This window comes from Sarcophilus harrisii, chromosome 3 (assembly GCF_902635505.1).
Source record: "Sarcophilus harrisii chromosome 3, mSarHar1.11, whole genome shotgun sequence".
NCBI classification, from domain to species: domain Eukaryota; kingdom Metazoa; phylum Chordata; class Mammalia; order Dasyuromorphia; family Dasyuridae; genus Sarcophilus; species Sarcophilus harrisii.
In genome coordinates this window covers 76184623-76209491 of record NC_045428.1, presented here as the reverse complement: position 1 = coordinate 76209491, position 24869 = coordinate 76184623, and the positions used below count along the sequence as shown (strand labels likewise).

At 35.5% G+C, this 24869-nt stretch overlaps 1 protein-coding gene across 1 annotated transcript in view; it reads left to right on the top strand.

Annotated features, from left to right (window-relative positions):
- The window catches only part of CPO (carboxypeptidase O), a 36887-nt gene extending 12402 nt beyond the window's left edge, over nt 1-24485 (top strand). The window contains exons 3-9 of the mRNA XM_003765990.3: nt 369-470; nt 3679-3783; nt 4789-4899; nt 7639-7729; nt 10328-10530; nt 22875-22959; nt 24155-24485. Of these exons, the coding sequence (XP_003766038.2) occupies nt 369-470; nt 3679-3783; nt 4789-4899; nt 7639-7729; nt 10328-10530; nt 22875-22959; nt 24155-24351 (894 nt within the window). The 3' untranslated portion in view covers nt 24352-24485. The remainder of the gene's footprint in view (nt 1-368; nt 471-3678; nt 3784-4788; nt 4900-7638; nt 7730-10327; nt 10531-22874; nt 22960-24154) is intronic.
- Nucleotides 24486-24869: the final 384 nt, after the last annotated feature.

The following is a 24869-nucleotide window of genomic DNA, read 5'->3' as shown; positions in this document are numbered from 1 at the left end:
TAAAATAAATTCAAGAAAAAAAGAATAGAAGCCCCAAATTTGAGTCTTGCTTCTTACTCATTTACCTATATAATCATGAACCAATCACTTCCTTCTCAGTGCCCCAGGAAAATCTTCATAATCATCAGAGAGAACTTGCTCACCTACATTGATGGAGGGAATTTTCAAACAAAGTTAAGCTACTTGCTTGAAATAATGGGTCTGGATATATATTTTTTAAATGTTTTCTATAAGATGTTGCAATTTATCTATTTCATAATCTATTGAAGTCAATGTATTTTCTGTATCTGTAAGAGATAAGCTATCTTCAGCTGAGATAGGGAACCAGTGATCTTATTGATACAAATCATTCTCTACGACTATTCCAGATCTATAAATGGATGAGTCAAATAGAAGAAAGGTACAGTGAAGTGGTAACACAGCACTTTCTCGGCATGACCTATAAGGCCCGACCCATGTATTACCTGAAGGTAAGTTAAAGGGTTTAAGTTGCTATTAAGATTTAAAGATTTTTTTAAGATTTAAAAGGAGTAGCAGCAAGGTGACACAGAGGATAGACTTCTACGTCTGAAGTCTCAAATCTGGTCTCAGAAACCTGATAATTGTGTGACTCTAGGTGAGTCACTCAATATTGTTTGCCTCAGTTTCCTCAGCTGTGAAATGAGTTAGAAAAAGAAATGGCAAAGTACTCCAATACCTTTGGCAAGAAAACCCCAGATGTGGTCATAGAGAATTAGATGCAACTGAAATGACTCAAGTATCAACAAAGTATGTAAACATACATGAATATTAAATGTAAACATGTAAACATACAACTTAATATTTGTGGGTAAGTAGGTAGTGCAATGGATAGAGTGCCAGGTCTGAAGTCAAGAAGACTCATCTTTTTGAGTTCAAATGTGGCTTCAGACACTCACCAACTGTGTGATCCTGGACAAGTCACTTGACTCCAAATGGAGTCACAAAGAATCAGATACACCTGAACAGCAACAAGAAGTGTTTTTTAAAAGTCTTTTCAAATACATTCACTGAGTGCCAAGAATAAGTTTATAAGCACCAAGGAGGGGAAAGGCTAAAGTGTGATGGGGAAGATATATTAATTCAGAATATCTTTATGATATTTGGCCCCATGAGACACTGTGGAATGGTGTGGAAGCTAAGTGAGGCAGTGAATGGAATGTTGGACTTGGAGTCAGAAGGAAATGTATTCAAATCTGGCCTTATGCTCATATTAGCCATGTGAGCCCAGGCAAGTCACCTAACCTATGTCAGTTTTCGCATCTATAAACCACACAGGTGTATGGTGAGGTTCAAATAAAAGAACTTATTTAAAGTGTTGCAAAAACTCAAAGTTTTATAAAAATTTTCATTCTAGCGGACATAGCATTGACTTTTGGAGCCATAGAACCTAACTTTGAGTCTTGTCTCTATTGATCCTTGTGTGACTTAACCAAATAAGTGATTTAACTTCTCTGAACCTCAGTTTCCTCTTCTCTTAAATGAGGATATGGGATTGAAGGGAAAGATTAGCTGATCTTCCACTTTAAATTTTATGAAAGACTATTTTACATAATTTTAATTTATTTTCCCAATTAATAGATATTTATTTTCTCTATCTTTTTTAAAGTAGAAGATAGGAACAAGGAAGGAAAGAAAAAAAAAGAAAGAAGGAAGGAAGGAAGGCAGGCAGGAAGGAAGAAAGGAAGGAACAAAGGAACAAAGGAATTAAGGAAAAAGAAGAAATAAAAGAAAAAAGGAAGAAATTTTAAAAAGGAAGGAAAATATAGGAAAAAAGAAAGAAAGAAAGAAAGGAAGGAAGGAAGGAAGGAAAAAAGGAAGGAAGGAAGAAAAGGGAAAAAGGAGGAGAAGGAATGGAGGGAGGAAGGGAGGAAGAAAGGAAGAAAGGAAAAAAGGAAGGGAGGAAGGAGAAAAAATAAAAGAAAGAAGGAAGGAAAAAAGAAAAAGAAAGAAATGAAGAAAAAAGGAAGGAAGAAAGGAAAGAAAAAGAAAAACAGAAAGAAGGAACAAGGAAGCAAAGAAAAAATCCTCTTAACAAATATACATACACAAAGAAAACAAATTCCCACATTCACTATTTTCTCAAATAATTCATCTCATTCTGTTTTTGGAGTGTATCATTACTCTGGCAGGAACAAGTTAGTGAGTTTTATCCATGCTTCTCTGGAATGGTGATTTGTTATTAAGTCAATTGGATTTGTAAAGTCTTTGTTCACTTTTTAGACTGTATCCTAGCTCATGACCAGGATATCTGAAAGACTCACCATCGATGCTTGAGTAAAACAAACTTTTCAGATAAGGGAGTTTCGGATAGAGTATGGGGGTAGGAAGACATGAGGAAGGGCAAAGAGATAGACAAGGCAGTAAAATGAAGGAAAGAAAAAGTTAAATATTCTTCTCTGTGACCCACAAAGAGAGAGACACATTCCAAGGGATCTCCTTGACTTCTTGTGGTTCATAATGCAAAGTGTATAGATATGGAGTATAGATGTATTTTCTCAGATTCAGGGTCCTTGGGCCCTCAGATGAAGAAAGATTGATAAGTAGGAGAATTCCCTGAAGTTCCATGTATCTCTCAGTGAAAATGTGGGTAACTTTATTTGTCAAACAGTTGTGTGCAGAAGCTTCAGAGTGGCAGGACTCCGTGCAGAGTCCTGTTGGCCCTGAAGCAAAGCCTGCCCAAGGTTCCCCACCCCAGGAAACCCGCCCTACCAGTTTTGGACTTTTCTGCAAGAGCAGGGCTGATCTGCCCAAACCAGATTATCTGGTTCCCTCACTTATCTGGTGAGAGTTCATGGACATGAGTAGACAGGGCCTAGTAACAGTCAAGGAAAGGATTGTAAAAAAAGAAGCAATCAGAATCAACTAGTCAATAATATAAAAATCCTCATAAATACTATAATTATCAGAGTGAATAGAAGTCAAAAATGGCTCAGGGATTGTGCTGATGGGTTAAAAAATGAGTGAAGTTTAGAGAACTGGAAAACCTTAACCCATCATGAGATATCTCTTAAATTGTAATAAGGAGAAGCTCAAGTACTTTTCAGCCCCTCCCCAGTTTGGGATAGAATGACACTTTTCTGGTTGAATGTTGTTGAAATAGTTAATGCTGCTCTCCTCTGCCTCTCCTAGGGAGCCACTCCTTCCAACAAAGATAAAAAAAGGTTGGTGGGTGTGGGGGAGGACATGTCAGCAAAACTAACCAGGGTATGAAAAAAGTCTGATGTTATATTCAGTGTTCCACACCACAGCTTCCATGTCTGCAAAGGAGGAGGAGGAGGAGATACCTTTTAATAAGTTAGGTCCCTGGTGTGTGCAAGGCTATGTACTTTATGCTCTGACCACTGGAAATCCTCCCACTTATTGTACCTTGAATTATACTTTCATCAGGGGTTCAACAATTGCACAGGAGAGGTTCAGATTGATTGAAATGTCTGAATCCTCATTTCTGTTTACATCCATAAAGGAGGACTCTTTTAGTGATTTTAGTAACTTAGCAATTAGTAAATTATCAAAATAATTAATAATTAGTAAATTAGAAAAAATAATAATTTAGTAAATTTGTACAGGATTTACTTTGGTCCAAAGTTGACCCTCTAAAACAAAAATTTGGTGGGATGATTTCTTATAACAGGTAATTGTTTTCCAACTGCCATATAGATCAGTGAGCCAACAAGCACCCTGAAAAAGATCTTTTGGATGGACTGTGGAATTCATGCCAGAGAGTGGATCACACCTGCCTTTTGCCAGTGGTTTGTGAAAGAAGTAAGTGTCCTTATCAAGATCGATGACAGAAGGTATGTAAAGCATGTTGTAAACTTAAAAACCCTTTAAAAGAGTTCAATGAAAAAGAAGATGAGTGTAGTGATAATTATCATTTCTCAGGTACTGAAAAATGCTTTCTTTTGCACATGGATAGGACTATTCATCACTTCCAAGAGAACTAGATATATCAGTAGTTTGGAAACAAAACTGAAGTGTAAAATCTGGTTTTATCTTTGATGTCAAAAATTCACTTTCAATGGAATTTAGTGGTGAGATAGTGTAGTATAATGATTAGAAGACCATCTTTGCAGTTAGAAGGTCCTAGATTTAAGTTCTTCCTCTGATATAAGTAAATAATATATATACACACATATATATATATATATATATACATGCAGATACACAAATATATATGTATTCAAACATGAACAACATATACATATGTATATCTATAGATGCACACACATATATATACACATACACACACTACAAAAACAAATTAGCCACTTAATATTTTGCTCCAAACAACTTGTCAGCACAATAAGTATCATTTAAGTTCCTTATAATATTTAACTGAAAACTATAGGGAGGGTCAGAGGAATCTGTTGGGTGAGAAGGATCATTTCCCAAAAGGCTTTTTAAAATATTTTTGTTTCATTTCAGGTCTAAAATGTAGATCAGTCACATCCCTGCACTGGAGAAGATCAATATTTGATATAGATGTATGTGTGAATCCAAGATTTTTTTAAAAAGAAAATCCTCATGTTAAACATATTAAATAAAGCAAATGCTAACCTTTAAAAGAAGATATCAAAAAATTTAGAAAGTTTTCAAAATGAATAGTCATTATCTTTTGTAATTCTTGTTTAACATATGAATGAAGTCATGAAAAATAGATTTGAGAGAAGTGTAACTATTTCTTTTGATCAGTGGGGAGATAAGGCAGGGCAAAGCAGAAAGAAAGCTGTCCAAAATCTTCCAAGTGATTATATTTTCATATTGTAGATTCTACAAAACTATAAAACAGACCCAAGGATAAGCAGATTTCTAAGGAAAGTGGACTTCTACATCCTCCCAGTTCTAAATATTGATGGCTACGTCTACTCCTGGAGAAAAGTAAGCAAAATGATCCCATATTACTGTATGGAAGAGATGAGTATAACCATAGAGCCTGAGAGCCAGGAGTGACCTCAGAGATCACATTTCCAACCTCATTGCATACCTGTTACTTCTTATCAACAGCACCTTCATACAGCATCTCCTAAAAGACTTCCTATTGCAGTTGACTAAATTTTTCTTTTTGATGTTGATTTTTATTAATCAAAAACTATTTCTGAAGTTTAATTCCATGCCAGGTAATATTAAAAGGTTTAAAAAGACAAATGTGAAAAGGTCCCTGTCCTCAAGGAGCTTACATTTACATTTATTGGATTTTTCCTTCAAATTCTAAGAACTTCCTTTTTGTAAATGTAATTTCAACATAATGGGCAAAATTCTATATGCCTTCTATTTCTTTTTTTTCTTCTTCTTTTCCTGCCCTTCTTCCTCCTCCTCTTGATCCTCCCCCTGAACCTCATCCCGATCCTTCTGATCCTCCTTCTTTCTCCCTCCCTCCCTTCCTCCTTTCTTCCCTCCTTTCCTTCCTTCTTTTTCTATCTTTCTTCCTTTCCTTCCTTTCTTCCTCTTTCCTTCCTTCCTTCCTTCCTTCCTTCTTTCCTTCCTTCCTTCTTTCCTTCCTTCCTTCCTTCCTTCCTTCCTTCCTTCCTTCCTTCCTTCCTTCCTCCCTTCCTCCCCCTCTCCTTCTCTCTCTCTCTTCCTTCCTCCCTCTCTCCCTTCCTCCCTTTCTTCCTCCCTCCCTCCCTTCCTTCCTCATTTCCTTTCTTTATTCCTTCCATTCTTCCTTCCTTCCATTCTTTCTTTCTTTCTTATTTCTTCCTTTCTTTATTTCTTTCTCTGTCTCCCTCTCTTTTGCTCTCTCTCTCTCTCTCTGTATTTCCTTCTTTCTTTTCCTTCTCCTTCTTGTTCTTCTTTCTTGTTCTCATTATTCTTTTTCTTCTCCTCTTCCTCCTCTTCCTTCCTCTCAAATGGCATCACTTCTTTTCCTTCTTCTCCTACTTTTCCTTCTTCTTCTTGTTCTTCTTTCTTTCTTCTTCTTTCTTGTTCTTTTCCTTTCCCTTTCTTCATTTTCTCCTCCTCCTCATTCTTTTCCTCATTTCCTTTCTTTGTTCCTTCTCTTTCTCCTTTATTTTCTTTTTATCTTCTCCTTTTCCTCCTCCTCTTCCTCTTCTTCCTTCTTCTCAAACTACATCACTTCATTTTTTATGCCCCTCCCCATACCCCAAGCTTTATAGTCTCCCAATGTATCAAAGCCAAACTCACTCATGGAACAAACAGAAAGCCCTTTACTTGCTTGCTTAAAGCCCTTATTCTCTAATGTTTCCCAAATTACTTTCTCTATTTGAAACAGATGAAGCCTTTTCATTGAACTTACTCTCCTTCAAAAACCAAACACTCACTTCTCTTCATTGTTTCATTAATTCTTTTTCATTCTTTAACACCCTGCCTGAAGAATGTCTGGGAAGCTTTCTTTGGTTAAATAGTTAATTAAGCTTTATTTGAAGTCTGATAGGTGGTGAGTAGACAGAGAACTGAACCTCACCTTAGAAAGACATAGATTTGAGTAATACCTCAGACACTTACTAGCTGTGTGACTCTGAGCAAGTTACTTAATGCTATATGCCTTAGTTTCCTTATCTGTAAAATGAAGATATTATAGTAGCTACCTCCAAAGATTGTAGGAAAGATAAAAGGAGATTGTATTTGTCAAGTGTGTTGTAAACCTTAAAGTGTTATATAAATGCTATTACTTTTAATAAGTAAAATGTTATTGCAACCCCCACGTGCTTTTGTTTCTCCTCTCTATCTATTAGCTTCACTACTTACTATCTAATATTTTTGGGACACATTTCTTTATTTCTATTTGCCTTTGCTTTAGTTTTCTCATTTGTAATTTAAGAGGGCTGAGCTAGATAAGGGGTGCTTAACCTTTTTTTTTTTTCATCACAGACTCCTTCCTTTGGTTTTGGTTGTTTGGTGATACCTACAAAACCGTTCTCAGGTTTCTGTTTATTTGTTGGCTTGTTTTGTTTTGTTTAGGACTGGATCTCCCTATTGCCCAGGGCAGCCTGCTCTGCTAGCTTGAAAGAGTGAACTTGAACTACTGTGTTCCTTTATGACTTGAAATCGGCAACCTGGTGGCTCCTTAGTAATATCAAACTTAGTTTGAGCACCCGGTCGACTTATCTTATTTTAGTCAGAACTCCCAACTTGAGAGAGCTGTCAAATTCAATTTCCTCAGTACTTTTAGGCATACACTTTCATATCTGGAAAAATATTTTTAAAGGAAGAAAACAAAATATGTGGGATTGCAAAGGAAACCAATTATATCAAAATATAACCATCATAAAATATTTTTAAAATTCAAATTCGTGGACTTCATTTAAAAACATCTGGACTAGATGGTCTCTGAGATATTTTTCAGCTCTAAATGTATGGCCCAATGATTATGTTTTCATTTAGGGAATTAATATATCTGGATATACAGAAATGCCTGCTTCCTATAGTTTCAAGGCATATGATATGTTCAACAGGATGGTTGAATATTACTTGTGAATTCTCAGAAGTCTGGATCAATTTTTCCCAGTAGGTCAAGCTGGGATAATCAATATCATGATCAAGAATCTACATTGAATCATTTACACTGTGATTTGTGTTGCTGTATTTAGAACATCTTTGTTGTAACATGCTGAAACACTTGTGTGTTTCTACTTAGGATTCTATTCATTTTCTATTTAGGACCGCTTCTGGAGAAAATCTCGTTCATCCCATAATAATGGCACTTGCTTTGGGACTGACCTTAACAGAAATTTCAACATATCCTGGTGTAGTAAGTACAAGTTTGAAGTGTAAGTTGATAACTGCATAGGAAGCAGAGAAACAACAGGAAGGTGTGAGTTCCTAGAGATATCATTTACAAAAACATATTCAAGAGCAGATTCCTTTCCTCATCGTCTTCCTCCTAGTTGGATTATCCTTACTCATCGATAAGAAATGTTAGAATTTCTACTTTGTATTCTACTTGGGTCAGGTAAGGTTGAGAAGCCCAAGGTGGATTTTGGGAATTTGACTATACTTGATTTGGTCATATTTGAAATCTGGCATTCTTCTTTTAAAACCATTCTCATATCTCAGAGGGGAAATGTAAACATTCAAAAGGCAGTAGTAATTTTTCTAAACTATGCTGGGACTTTTATTCTAATGCTTCATTTTGTCATGAAGGAAACTATGGGTTCTTGAAAGCTATTCTAATTAACCATCAATCTTGGCAAGTCTCACCAAACTGAAAGCTTAGGTTAGTAAATGGATTATGATATATAGTTATCCCTTCTATCCCTTGCAAGAGTTAGGAGCATGATGCCCCGCTGGGAAAATCCCCATAAATTTTTTGTTCCTTTCTTTATACTAAAGAAGAAACCTGAATTATTATGGTATTAAAAGATATGTTATATTATACAATACCATACATATATTTTATACATTTCTATGTCTTGTAGACTTTTCTGTGTCATTTGCTGGCCTTCACATGTCTGTAGCTTCCACAAAACTTCTCCCAAATTCCCATTTAATTTCTTATGCTGACCCATAATATATTGAAACTATAATGGGGAAAATCACTATGTGGAAGGAATAATTATACTCCAAATGTCAATTTAGCTAAATTAGGAGAGGTTCATTAAATAAGGAAATTTTGGACCACAATAACTAATAATATAGTCTATTAAGAAGGATACTTCTGTGGCCTATCTGCATTGGTAAAAGGCCTATCTGCATTCTACAAATGAAATCCCAGATATCCGAAGTATTGAAGTAAGTATACAAGAGATCTTTTTGTAGGCCAACAGGTCTTTTTTCTGTTAAATCCTTTGATAGTGATCTATGTTCCAAGGAGCCTAAGAGACATGTTTTCTTTTGAGGGCTCTAAGGCATCAATGTTCCATTCTGTATTGGAATCAACTTTGACTGGTTCTTACAAGCCAATTGTTAATTTTTCAATGTATTTATGCCTTTGAAATCAGAAAATGCTGCAAGTCAGGGCTTGATTTATTATTTTGTTAATTTATAGACTTATAAAGTCTATAAGTAGACTTACTTATAGTAAGTAAGTAATGGAGAAAATGTTGATGATGCACATTAAGCTTAAAAATTTATCCTGGGTACATTTTTAAATGAGCTGGTTGTTAAACATTCAACATACCCCTTATAATACATTCCTATATGAATGCTTGAGAAATGGAAATACTTGACAAAGCATTAAAAGGACCTTAACAATGACATAAAATTAGAGCATTGGATGGAATTGCAAATACATGCTTTTAGCCCCTGAAATGAATGCTTAGTGTAGATTTGGGGGGAAAAAACCAGTTTTGACAATGGAGAACTCTTACAGGTGGACACAATCTCTAACTATCATAGGAATTCTTATGATATGAGCCACTTTGGCAGTCAAATGAAATTTGTAAATCCTTTCTCTGAATAATTTTTTTTAATGAACAAGATAAAATACACAAAATTACAAAGGAAACCAATTATTTTGAGATGCAGTTATTTGACTATTTTTTCATTCACTGACTCTACATTAAACATTTTTGATTTACTAGGTTTGGGCATATCTATCCTCATTTCCCAGACCAACAACCCTTCTATAACAGGAGCTATAGGCAATTGAAGTTGCCTGGGGCACATAGAGATTAGGTGATTTTTTTTCAGGATTCCACAAACAATAAATTTCAGAGTCAGAATTTGAACTCAGGTCCTCCTACTCTAAGTTTATCCACTCTACCATATTACCCTGAAGGTTTGCATATGGTAAATTGAATGCTGTTGGATAAAGGGCTTCCTTTGTAAGTCAGATGTGCATGGTGTATAGTTTTAGTGCTTTCTTGTATTTTAAGTAATTGTGAATATAATTTATCTTTTTTCATCAGACTTTAAGCTCTCTGAGAGCAGAGGATGTGATTTACTTATCTCTATAGATCTAAACAGCTAGAATTATTAGTACTATATAGTCTTTTAATGAATGTTTGGTTGGTGAATGAATAATATCATGGCAGAGAAGGTGCTATCATGATACAGATTGCTTAGAATTTCATCTTTGAAAAAGCCTTTGATTGTTTAGGATGACTGACCTAGAAGCAAAATGTTTAATTTCAAGGGGAATATTCATCTTGTATTGTTTGGTTCCACTTCATAGAGGCATAGAATACTGAAGCTTGAATAGGGGTTTAAAGATTATTCCAATCCTAGCCTTATATGGAAAGGGAAACTGGAACCCAGAAAAAGTGAAATGACCTCCCCCCACAAGGTTACACAATTAGTAAGTGGCGAAGTCAAACCTTCTGAATTCAGGATGCCAATATCATGCTCTTCAATATCTATCACTTCAGAATTCAGATTTTTTAGTCTTTCTTTCCTTTCCTTCTTGCAGATGTTGGAGCTTCTAAAAACTGCACTCATCAAACATTCTGTGGAACAGGACCAGTCTCTGAGTCTGAAACAAAAGCAGTTTCTAGTTTTATTGAAGACAAGAAGGACAGCATCCTATGCTATCTAACAATACATTCTTATGGCCAATTTATCCTCACCCCTTATAGTTTTACCAAAACTAAACCGAGTAACTATGATGAGTTGGTAAGAGATCAGCCTCTCTAGTCCATTCCCTGTAAATTAAGGCACCTTTTCTCTGACTCCTAAATTTCAAGTCTATGGTTTTATTTATGTCTAGTATGTCCATTTTCCCTTTCATTTTCTCCATATTTTCTTTTCTTTTCTCTTGTTTACACCACTTTCCCAGATCCCTGCTGTGTTGTCTTTAGTCTGAATAGCATTACCCTACATTAAATAAGTACCATATTGTTTCTTTAAGTGTCAAATTGAGAAACATCTTCCATTTTCATAAATATAAGAAAAATAAGGTAAGTATATTAAACATTTGAAATGATAATCTTTCCTCCTTATAAATTCACTTTTAGCACTATAGCCCTAGAGAGCACTTAAATATCTGTTGAGAAGTTACCAGCTGTGAGTTCTCAAAAATGGAATATGTTTTCTCTAAAACAAACAAACAAATGACAACAAGAAATAGCCCCACAAAATCCTAAAGTAATCTTTGCTCTCTTTTCTTCCAAACACAATGTTCATTTTCCTCTCCAACTCAACCCCTCTTATTTTTCTGGGGAGTCTTTTAATTGCCAGCTAGGCAGCTAGGTGGTTCAGCAGACAGAGCACTGAGCCTAGAGTCAGGAATACCCATGTTTGAATTATTCCTCAGATCCTTATTAACTGTGTGACTTTCAGCAACTCCCTTAACCCCTCTATGTCTCAGTTTCCTCCTCTGTAAAATGACGATTATCATGGCCCCTACCTCCAAGGTTATGGTAAATATAAAATGAGATCATATTTGCAAATATGTGTATTGCCAGTGAAATGCAAATCCACATTATGGAATGGTATCTTACTTTTCAACAGACAATGTAGACCTAAGCCAGAACAAGAGCAATGGTGGAAAAGGGTTATGATTTTTGTTTCTTGGAAGTGCCAAAAGGCAATGAGAAATATTGATTGCCTATTTAGAATTGTTTGAACCATAATTTAGTTCCAAAAGTGTAAGCACCTATTATGCATAAGTCACTGTGTATTGTATAACTGTAATATTACTGTCAAGTTTTTATAGCACTTACAGGTTCCTTTCAGGGCTCAACTCAGGGGCCCTTTACTACAAGAGCTCTTTCCCAATTCATCCATCCCTCCTCATTTATTTGTATTATTTTTGTATGTATTATTATATTTAGATGGTGTAGTGAACAGAGAACCTGAAGCTAGAATTGAGAATACATGAATTTAAATAGGGCTTCTGATACTGTAACCCTGGAGAAGTCATTAATTTCTATCTGCCTCAATTTCCTCAATTAAAATGGGGATCATAATAACAACAAAAAGTTGCTTTGAGATCAAATTTGATAATCTTTGTAAAGTACTTAGCACAGTGCCTGAAACATAGTAGTTGTTTAATAAATATTTCCTTCCTTCATTCTTCCTTATCTACTTCCCTCTCTTTCTTTCTTTCCTTCCTTCCTTCTTTACTTCCTTCCCTCTCCTCCTCCTCTCTCCCTATTTCCTCCAAGTAGGATGTAATCTTCTTGAAGACAGGTGCTGTGTATATGTATCTCTGTGTGTGTGTGTGTGTGTGTGTGTGTGTGTGTGTGTGTGTGTGTGTGTTTCTAGCCCCAGCCAGTGTCTGGAAGGTATGTGATACACAGTAAGCATTTAATAGTTGTTAATGGAGTTGAACTGAATCTACAAAGCAGTATACTTTTAACATCCCGTGAAGGAGATAACACAACTATTTTACCCATCTTACAGATGAGTAAACTGAGGCTTAGGAAAGAAATAAAGGACAGGGACCGAATCTCTGCTTTCATTCACATAGGGAACTCTTAAGTGGGCAATCACCTTTTAAAAATTTACAAAAAAAAGGTATCACACAACTCACCAGCAGATTTCAGGTGTCCTAAAACATTCTTAAATATGGTCCAGATTAAAATGTAGTTGGGAAATATTAACAAAATAAATAAAAATATAATAAAACATAGATGATGCTAATTTGTGATTTTCTACCACAGATATCTTTCTGTGGGGTTTAATATCCCATATATATATATATATATATATATATATATATATATATATATATTTAGAGAGAGAGAGAGAAAAAAAAGAGAGAGAGAGTCATACTGTTCTTCTTGTGAACACATGGAAAAATATGGATCAAGAAGATTCATTACTGACTGAATGATTGAATCCAAAGTTTAGTTCTTGATCAATGTTAATTGGGAAAGAAATCTCTAATAGAGCTCTCTCTATATTGAACCTTGGGCTATTCAATATTTTTATGGATTTTTAGGGAATAGAGACATGCTTGCTAAAATTGTTTATGACAGGAACTGGAACATTAGTTTAAAAGGCTCAGGAAAGAACCAGACTCTGAAACATAGTAGGTCCTTAAAAATTACACCTTGGTTGGTAACTAAATATATAAAAATCTTAACAAACTAAGATAAAATGTAATAGAAATAAATATAATATATTGTATTTTCAAAAATGTATTCCAAGTGTAAGAGGGGGAATGTACAGCTAGATTCTTGAGGGAAGAGTCTGGGTGTTTTATTGAACTAGGAGGTATCAGAATCATGGAATCCATGTGTAAGAAAATTCTTTACAACATATATCCAACAGGTGATTATCTAGCCTTTGCTTGAAGACTTTAAATGAAGGGCAACCCTCTACTCTCTGAAAGGGATACCTACCACATATTTGTATATTGTTAAATTGCTATTGTTAAAAAGTCTTTCCTTATCTTAAATCTAAATTTAGCTGTTAGCACCTTCTACTCTACAAATAGAAAGACCATATCTTCCCTGAGTCTTCTTCAAGTGAAATATTTTCATTTTCTTCAAATACTCTGTAGCATGATTCCAAGGCCAATTTGCCCTCTGGAATCTTCCATTTACAAATATCTTTCTTAAAATAAGATACCAAGAAACACATAAACTCAAATGTGGTCTAAGACCAGAGGAGAGTTAACTACAGAGCTTCAAAATCTATTCATCTGGGGTGTCGCCACTAGGGGGAGAAATGACACCTTACTTTGCTCAAGGTTTCTGCTCTATTGAGAATGTTTCTGCTAAAGGGAAGATGCCCTGTTGCTGCAGGGGAAAGAGCTCGGTAGGGTAAGAAGGGGAGTTGATGGACAAGGACACTTTCACTAAGAGATCAAGGTAGAAATAGATCCCTCCCAAGCCCCTCCAAGGAACTGTTAGTGCCTTCTAAATTTTTTGTACTGGAGCAAAGCCCTGTCTGTCCCAAGGAGTTATAGCTATGGTTTCAAGCATGGTTTAGTTGAGTTGGTTAAAACTAGGAGTATGAGATCCTGGCTTTCCCAGCTGCATAACCCTGGAGAAATCCCTTCACCACTCAGGGCCTCAAATTATTCCTCTTGATGATGAGGTCGAATTAGATCATTTCTTCTAATTCATTTTATGAGTCTAAAAGTTACTGAGTCATGGAGAAATGGGGGTGCAGGTATCCTGCTAATGTGTATATTTGATCTCATTACAACAGGCTAAGAGAATGTGGCTGGATCAGTGCATTTCTGTCATCATTACCAGAAAACAACTCAGAGAGCATGCCCTACAAATAGTTGGCTGGTAGCATCATTGATATAAGTGAAAGAGAGCAGCACTTTCTCAGAATGGCTCACGTGTCTAAATGGAAAAGATTGTTTCATTTCTGATTCTTTTATTTTTTTGAGACACTGAGCAATGAGCATAAGCACTGAAGATATAATGTAACAATATCTAATGTTATATAGTATTCTAATAGTTGCAAACCACTTCATTTACATTACCTCATTTTAATAGTTACCATTGTAAAAGTACTTTAAGGTCAACAAAATGCTTTACTAATATACTCTTAGCAACCCTGTAACTATATATATATATATATATATATATATATATATATATATATATATAGTCTCATGTGTGTATATCTTAGAGATTGTGGGTAATCAAATGCTCAAAATAACTCAGTGATCTGTAAGCTTAACAATTTGGAAGTTCCATCCAATAATGTAAATGGTAACCTATCCATGTTTGTATATCTTATTCAACTCTTGTCCATATTCTCCAATAGTTTAGCCACATGTGGGCAAGCCAATTTGTTGAAGATCTCTTATCTCTCTTTCTCTGTCTCCTATCTCTCTCTCTCTCTCTCTCTCTCTCTCTCTCTCTCTCTCTCTCTCTCTCTCTCTTTCTCTCTTGACATCTTAAGGAAATCAATTGGGTATATGGTAGTTTGTCTACTAGCTATTTCTTTCTATGCAACCAGTTCATCTCATTTTTCACTCTAATATTTATCTGTGCATATTCTTTACTCCTGGTGAGCCGTGTGTATGTGTGTGTGTGTGTGTGCGCTATATATCATTCCATGATTATACCTACCACAAGCCTCTCTATTACCTTTTAAGCTAGATTCATTTTTAACTTCTTGGAGATTATAGAGATTATATTATATAAGATTATATAGTTTATAATCTTATAGTCAAGCTTCAATGATCCAGCACCAGTATGGTGCTCACTTCTTTCTTTGGTTTCAACTTCTGCATGCCTTTATGGTCTTCATGAGTTGTGCTGACCAATTAAAAAAATTTCTTGGATGGGTAATCCTCTGGAATTAACCTCTCTCAACTTTGTTTGATCTTTGGCTAATAGAAATCTTTTACCAGACCTATAAGGGAAACTTTTCCAGCTTTATAGAACCTTTCAGGCGGAGCCAAGATGGCGGAGAAGACACACGCGTCTTTCTAAGCTCTTCTCTTACCCTCTTTATCAATATTATATCGAGCCTCAAAAATAGTCTTGACTGCTACAATTCGTAAAGATAAGAAGTAGAACAACTCACCGGCCGAAGAAAATCTGCAGTCTGCCAAAAAGGTTGGTTCCGGGGCCAGGGGAGATCAGGCGCAGACTGGGAGAGAAATTAGGTTCCAAGGAGAGTCTCAAACCGAGGGTGAAGGCACAGATCTCAGCACATGGCCGCTGAGCCCCAACCCGCAGTAAGGGGCTTTCCTTGGGGCAGTTGTGATCCGCTGCGGCAGGAGGACTCATCCCGGTTAGCCTCCAATCTGCGGGGGAGCTCGGCTTGGGAGCCATAGAGCTTTTCCAGGGCCGATTTGCATCAGAGCAGAGACACTGGGCAGAGTTTGTGGCTGTCTAGTTCTGCATGGTCTGCGCTCAGCTGCTAATACTCACAGTCCCACAAGAGGCTCCGGCCTGGGCGGTGACACTTTCACCACTTAGTCTCTAGCCGAGGGCAATCGATAATCCACTCAGCCCTACTAAGCAGTTTGATAGCTGGGCCAGTGCTGAATCCACTTCCTGTTGGGGGAAGGGAAAACTCTCACTCAGAGCACTCCCATACCTCGGAGCCGGAAATCGGTTTACATCTTTCCCTGCTCTGCAGAGGAAGCTGGTAACCCCCTTGCCTAGGAGACCTACCCTAAAGGCTTTAAAACATGAATAAAAAGATGAAAAGCACAATCGACAGCTTCTATGCAGAAAAAGAGCAGGTCAGCAAACCTGAAGAGACCTCAAACAGCAAAATGCATCAGACTGTCCTCCTTTACATAATGCTCTCATAGAAGAGACCATTAAAAGTCTCAAAAGAGTTAGAAGATAAATGGGAAAGGAAAGAGAAGCCTTACAAGAGAGCAACAACTTCCTGAAATACAAATTGGAAAAGTTAAAAAATTCCCAGGAAGTGCAAATTGGTGAATTGGAAAAAATAAAAAAATCACAGGAAAGTAAGAATCGTGAATTGGAAAAAATAAAGAATTCACTAGAAAGTAGGATCTGTGAATTGGAAAAAGAAAATAATTCACTAAAAAAAATTAGTGAAATGGAAAAAAATTCCACAGACCAAAACAATACATTCAAAAACTCAATTGGACATATACAGAAAGAAGTAAAAAAAGCTAATGAAGAAAATAATTCTTTAAAAATTAGAACTGAACAAATTGAAACTAATGATGCATTGAGACAGCAAGAATCAGTCAAGCAAAACCAAAAAATGACAAACTGAAAAAACCATGAATTATCTACTTGCTAAAATGACAGACTTGGAAAATAGATCTAGGAGAATAATCTGAGGATTATTGGACTTTCGCAAAACTATGATGAAAAAAGAGCCTAGATACTATTTTACAAGAAATCATCAAAGAGAACTGCCCAGATGTAATAGAATCAGAAGGTAAAATAGGCATTGAAAGAATTCATCGAACACCTTCTGAAAGAAACCCTAAAATAAAAACCCAAGAATATTGTGCAAAATTTCAGAACTATCAGATTAAGGAAAAATTTTACCAAGCAGCCAAAAAACCATTTAAATACCGAGGTGCCACAATAAGGATCACCAAGATCTGGCTGCCTCTACATTAAAGGAAAGAAGGGCCTGGAATATGATATTCCGAAAGGCACAAGAACTTGGGATGCAGCCAAGAATAAACTACCCAGCTAAGCTGAGCATTTTCTTCCAGGGAAGAAGATGGACGTTTAATGAAACAAATGAATTCCATTTGTTTCTGAAGAAAACCAGAACTAAACAAAAAATTTGATCTCCAAGAATAGAACTCAAGAGATGCAGAAAAAGGTAAAAATAACTCTTGAGAATTGTATTTCTGTTGTGGATATACAAAAAAAATACATGTAAATTTGATAGTACTGATATAACATAAAAAATGGGAAGTAGATATGAAAAGGGATGATGGCAGAATAAGGTGGGAAGGAGGGATAAAAAGGGAAACCACATCCCACAAAGAGGCTAAGAAACTTGTCATATCTGAGGGAATTTAGAGAGGGGAGGAACATTGTGTGAATCTTACTCTCATCAGAGTTAGCTCAAAGGAAAAATAATTGACATTTGTTTTAGAAAAATTCTCTCTCCCTCATTAAAAACGGGGAGAGGAAAGGGAAAAGAAAAAGAGTAATAAGGAAGGAAGGGGAAAGACTCAAAGGGGAGGAGGGATTATAAAGAGGATAAGTATCGTGATACAAGAGGAATACTAAGTTTAAAGGGGAAAGAGGGTTGGGGAAAAGAATAAGTAAAGCACAATCTGGGGTTATTAGGATGGCAGGAAATACAGATTTAGTAATTCTAACCGTAAATGTGAATGGATGAACTCCCCCATAAAGAGGAGGCAGATAGCAGACTGGATCAAAAGTCAGAACCCTACAATATGTTGTTTACAAGAAACACATTTAAAGCAGGGGATACATATAGAGTAAGGTAAAAAGGCTGGACAAAATCTATTATAGCTTCAGGTGAAGTCAAAAGCAGGTAGCCATCCTTATCTCAGATCAAGCAAAAGTAAAAATTGATCTAATTAAAAGAGATAAGGAAGGAAACTACATCCTGCTAAAGTAGCATAAACAACGAAGCAATATCAATATTAAACATATATGCACCAAGTGGTATGGCACTCAGCTTCCTAAAGGAGAAGTTAAGAGAGTTGCAAGAAGAAATAGACAACAAAACTGTAATAGTAGGAGATCTCAACCTTGCACTCTCAGAATTAGACAAATCAAACCACAAAACAAATAAGAAAAAAATTAAAGAAGTAAATAGAATATTAGAAAAATTAGGTATGTTGGATCTTTGGAGAAAATTGAATGGAGATAGAAGAGAATATACTTTCTTCTCAGCAGTTCATGGAACCTATTCAAAAATTGACCATATATTAGGACATAAAGACCTCAAAATTAAATGCAAGAAAGCAGAAATAGTAAATGCTTTCTTTTCAGATCATGATGCAATAAAAACTACATTCAACAAAAAGTTGGAAATAGACCAAAAGTAATTGAAACTAAACAATCTCATCTTAAAGAATGATTGGGTGAAGCAGCAAATTATAGATACAATTAATAATTTCACTCAAGATAATGACAATGATGAGACATCATACCAAAATTTGTGGGATGCAGCCAAAGCGGTAATAAGAGGGAATTTTATATCCTTAGATATAAAAGAGAAAGAAAAGATTAATGAATTGGGCTTGCAACTAAAAAAAAACTAAAAAAAGACCAAATTAAAAACCCCCAATCAAATACTAAATTGGAAATTCTAAAATTAAAAGGAGAAATTAAAAATATTGAAGTAAAAAACTATTGAACTAATTAATAAAACTAAGAGTTGGTTCTATGAAAAAAGCCAATAAAATAGATAAGCCTTTGGTAAATCTGATTAGAAAAAGGAGGGAGGAAAATGAAATGAGTAGTCTTAAAAATGAAAAGGAAGAACTTTCCACCAATGAAGAGGAATTAGAGAAATAATAAGGAGTTATTTTGCCCAACTTTATGCCAATAAATTTGATAAACCTAACTGAAATGGATGACTACCTCCAAAAATATAGACTTCCCAGACTAACAGAGGAGGAAGTAAATTGCTTGAATAGTTCCGTTTCAGAAAAACAGATAGAACAGACGATTAATCAACTCCCTAAGAAAAAACCCAGGACCAAGATGGATTTACAGTGAATTTTACCAAACATTTAAAGAACAATTGGCCCCAATGCTATATAAATTATTTGATAAAATAGGGAATGAAGGAGTCCTACCAAATTCCTTCCTATGACACAGAACATGGTACTGATACCTAAACCAGGTAGGCTGAAAACAGAGAAAGAAAATTATAGACCAATCTCCTAATGAATATTGATGCTAAAATCTTAAATAAGATACTAGCAAAAGACTACAGAAAATCATCTCCAAGATAATACACTATGATCCAAGTAGATTTATACCAGGAATGCAGGGCTGGTTCAATATTAGGAAAACTATCAATATAATCTGGCCATGTCAACAACCAAATTAACTAAAACCATATGATCATCTCAATAGATGCAGAAAAAGCATTTGATAAAATCCAACATCCATTCCTATTAAAACACTTGAGAGTATAGGAATAAATGGACTTTTCCTTAAAATAATCAGCAGCATCTATTTAAAACCATCAGTAAGCATCATATGTAATGGAGACAAACTGCAACCATTCCTCAATAAGATCTGAGTGAAACAAGGTTGCCCACTATCACTTAACTATTTAATATTGTATTAGAAACGCTTAGCTATAGCAATAAGAGCTGAGAAAGAGATTAAAGGAATAAGAATAGGCAATGAGGAAGCCAAATTATCACTCTTTGCCGATGACATGATGGTATACTTAGAGAACCCCAGAGATTCTGCTAAAAAGTTATTAGAAATAATCCACAACTTTAGCAAAGTTGCTGGTTATAAAATAAACCCACATAAGTCATCAGCATTCTTATATATCCATAACAAAATCCAACAGTCAGAGTTACAAAGAGAAATTCATTTAAAGTAACTACTGATAATATAAAATATTTAGGAATCTATCTGCCAAGGGAAAATCAGAAACTTTATGAGCAAAAGTTACAGACCACTTTTCACACAAATTAAGTCTGATCTAACCAATTGGAAAAATATTAAATGCTCTTGGATAGGTGAGCAAATATAATAAAGATGACAATATTACCTAAACTAATCTATTTATTTGCGCTATACCAATCAGACTCCCAAAACTATTTTAATGACCTAGAAAAATAACAAAAAGTTCATATGGAAAAAAAAGGTCAAAATTTCAAGGAATTAATAAAAAAAATCAAATGATGGTGGCTTAGCTGTACCAGATCTAAACTATACTATAGAGCAGCAGTTACCAAAACTATTTGGTATTGGCTAAAGGAATAGATTAGTTGATCAGTGGAATAGATTAGGTTCAGGATAAAACAGTCAACAAATATAGCAACCTAGTCTTTGACAAACCCAAAGATCCCAGCTTTTGGGATAAGAACTTACTGTTTGATAAAATTGCTGGGAAAAATTGGAAACTAATATGGCAGAAACTAGGACATCGATCCATACTTAACGCCATTACACAAGATAAGATCAAATGGGTTCATGACTCTAGGCATAAAGAATGAAATGTATTAATAAATTAGAGGAACATAGGATGTTTACCTCTCAGACCTGTGGAAGGAAGGTCTTCTATGATCCAAGCAGAACTAGAGATCATTACTGATCACAAAATAGAAAATTTCGACTATACAAACTGAAAAGTTTTTGTACAAACAAAACTAATGCAGACAAGATTAGAAGGGAAGCAATAAACTGGGAAAATATTTTTACAGTCAAAGGTTCTGATAAAGGCCTCATTTCCAAAATATATAGAGAATTAACTCTAATTTATAAAAAATGAAAATTATGGAATATTACTGTTCTGTAAGAAATGACCAACAGGATGATTTCAGAAAGGCCTGGAGAGACTTACACGAACTGATGCTAAGTGAAATGAGCAGGACCAGGAGATCATTATATACTTCAACAACAATACTAGATGATGACCAGTCCTGATGGATCAGGACTATCCTCAACAAACTGAGGATCAACCAAATCATTTCTAATGGAGCAGTAATGAACTAGAACTAGCTATACCAGAAAAAGAACTCTGAGGAGATGACTAAAACCATTACATTGAATTCCCAGTCCCTATATTTATGCACACCTGCATCTTTGATTTCCTTCACAAGCTAATTGTACAATAATTCAGAGTCTGATTCTTTTTGTACAGCAAAATAATGCTTTTGTCATGTAATACTTATTGTAGTATCTAAGTTATATTTAATATATTAAACATCTATGGTCATCCTGCCATTTAGGGGAGGGGGGGGGGGGGTAAGAGGTGAAAAATTGGAACAAGAGGTTTGGCAATTGTTAATGCTGTAAAGTTACCCATGTATATATCCTGTAAATTAAAGGCTATTAAATTAAAAAAAAAAAAAAAAAAGAACCTTTCAGAGTTTTTTCTTCAGTGATTATAGCTTGTAGGGCCCAGAGTAACTTCTAGACCGTAAGAAAGCATCAGAATAAAACTTTGGTGGATGTGTTGGGGCATGTATACATATACATACATGTATATATGTAAAACCAAGTTATACGGATTATTACAAATAAACCAACTGATCCATGATTTCATTGATTCTGGAATTTCTACTTAGTCCAGTTTGCAACTCATCCATGATTGACCATCAAGTGCAAATCATGTCCATGTGGTCCTAAAGATTTATCACCAATGATTTACTCAATATACTGGGGCTCTCCTTGTTTTTACCCAACTATCACTAGATACATAATTAAGTATAGCTAAAGATCTTAACAGTTACAAAAAAATTTTAAAAATAAAAATCTGGGTGTTTTTTTTTTTACATATAGAGTTTAACATGCAAAGGAAAATGATGTTTTAATGTAGAATTATAACTGGTTATTGTTTTCCCAGAATATGCATCATTTTAGAAAGGACAAAAGATTCCCTTAAATTAATTTTCAAGAGTGGTAGGAATGGGGAGGATATAAGGGAAAGAAAACTTACAAATAGACTTCAGAAAAAAGGTGCAATGCAAGGGAGGAATCACAGGCAACCGCCTAATGGGGGAGAGATAGAGAAATAGAGAATGCAGGACATTATGAGGCAGCCATGGTGCAGGCACAGCTTGAGGGGAGGGAACTAGTAGGAACTTACTTAACATAAACTAGGATAGAATGACTAGAGAGAAGAAAGTTTGCTATCTCTTTGTTTTAACTCATTATTCTTGGTAACTAAGTTCTAAGTTTGGTTGTTTCTACATGTTAAAGCAATACAATTACTGTCAGCACTTTCTAAAATTTGACCCCTTGTGGAAAACCCCTGTTGCATCATCGTACTTACACATCCTAATCTATGTTCCTTTCTCAGAATCTCTGTTCCTCCCACCATTATCATTCTCCTTCAGCAAATGTTTACCATATCTGAAAACTATTTTATTATTATTACTACCTTGACTCAATAATACCTTTCCTTTTATTATCATCTGTCTTCTTCAGCCCATCATGTGTCCCCATTTTTTTTAATGTACTTATGACCCCTTAGTTAAAATGGGCTTAAAGATATGAGTAGTAAGCCAAATTTGGTGAGGAACTTTGATTTTTCACACTCTGGCTTTTATATGACTGATAGGATGATTTTTTTCTAGCATGAAAATGCCAGCTCTATCATATCCTGAAAACTTGTGCCCAGTTTCTTCTGATGACATGCTAATTAGGGGTGATAAAATTCCAGGGCAGTACTATCTAAGGAGTTTGGGGAGAGGGTAAAGAGACAGAGATAGAGAGAAGAGAATATAGTGTGTGTGTGTGTGTGTGTGTGTGTGTGTGTGTGAGGGGAGGGGGAAGAGGGAGAGAATCAGAGACAGAGACAGAAATTCTTGTATTATACTCTCTAGCTTTTAAAAAATAAAATGCAAAACTCCATGGGTTGTTGTTTCTGTTTTAAAACCAGGCATTTCCCCCTGTATTTCTCACTAATAGATTCGAATTGGACAGAAGGCAGCAAAAGAATTGAAAGCAAAGCATGGAAGCAATTATAAAGTTGGATCAACCTCAGATATGTTATGTAAGTGTCTGTTTGGCTTTGATATTATCCAAGGCATGGAGGAAGTTACTGGACTTCAAGGGGAAAAGAGAAGATCCTGAGCTTACCAGCTGGAGAGAAGGGAGATTTTTTTATACACAATCTGAACTGTGATCTCTAGGGACAAGGTGTGAATCAGAAGAAAGAATGAACTTCCAGGCTCTATCCAGGCTCTCTTCTGGAAGTTAGAGGAAAAGATGATGTCCAGTGGCAGTTGATCTGTTGACTCAGCTCCTAGAGGACATATCAGACAACAAGAGCAGGATAGGGAGGAGCTGGGAGAATAGATCTGAAAGCAAGGAATCTAGGAGGAGATTTTTTTCTTCTCTATTCCTCTGGAACCCACCCAGTTAACATTAACATGTAAGTCATTCAAACTCAGATCATTAATCTGAATAATTTCATATTTTAATTATCAAAGTACTTATTTCCTTATAAAAAAGAACAAGGAGACTCAAAATTAAATTATATGAGGAATGACAGAAAGAAATGGGCATGTATTGAAGTGGAAAAAGATTTAGGGAGTACATGAGCTTTAGTGTTTGAAAAATTACCATGAAAAGGATCATCACCTTGTTCTGCTTGGGCTGAGAAATAGAAATGACTGAAAGTCAGATTTTAGATAAATATAAGAAGAACTAAATGTTAGCTAGGAGAGCCAATATAGCAGAGGTAAAGATCAGGCCTTTGTGTCCAAAAAATCTAGCTTTGAATCCTGCCTCTGATACTGGTTGTATGAGCTTGGCCAAGTCACATACTCTAATAGTACTCTAAGATTGTAAGATATAAAGCAAGTGCCAGTCTGCATTAATAGAGGGAGTTTCCTCAACAAGTATTTTCCTATAATTGTGGCATCCTATGCCAGGTTTGGAAAACAGAACTTTCTGAAATTGAAATGGGCTGCCTCTTCAATTCTTTCTCTTTTGAGATATTCAAACAGAAGCTAAAAGGACATGTATCTTATTATCAATGAGATTCATGTTTTGCATGAGAGGTATACTGAATAACTTCTGAGGTCCCTTCCTATTATTAGATTCTATAATTCTAAAATTCATTTCATCAGAATATGCATTTTATTCCTCTGAAGTCACTCCCCACTTCCCTGCGATAAGGTTCAGGCCATTGCTAGAGATTGGTTTCCATGTTATTTATTCTGTCTTCTTGTTTTATTTAATAGACTTTACATCAGGAAACTCACGAGACTGGGCTTATCATATTGGGATTCCCTTTGCTTATACATTTGAATTGAGAGACAATGGTACCTATAAGTTCACGCTACCAGAAGACCAGATCCAGCCCACTTGTGAGGAGACCATGGCAGCTGTCCTGTCCATCTATGATGATATATATGAGAGGGAATGGGGCTTCAACTAAGAAGTGGTATTCACCTCAGCTACCATGAGGCTCAGTGTCTTCCTGTTCTTCATGCTTTTCTTTTAAGGACATCTGTTACAACTCCATTTGGAGCCCCCAGCCTTGTGAAGGAAGTCCACAAGTCATTCAATAAAAGTGCAGAGCATTGTACTTTCAAAATATTTTCTTGTTGTATAGAAAACAAATGATTTAACAATGAAGACAGTTCATATCAAAGAATAAAAATTGTACCTATGTATTTTAGTGTATAGGAGATAAGGAGCCCATATAAAATGAAGAATTTCATTAATAATCAATAATTATTAATTACCTATTATGGTCAAAGCCTTGTGCTAGCCACTAGAGATATAGTGTCAAAAATAAAATGGTCCCTGCTCTGAGGACCTTATATTTTATCAAGAAATACAACATGTACATATATAAGTATGTGCGGAATAAAATACAAGTTAGTTTTAGAAGGGAAGACACTAGTAGTTGGGGGAATCAGGAGAGGTTTCATCTAACCCCCTTTTGTCATG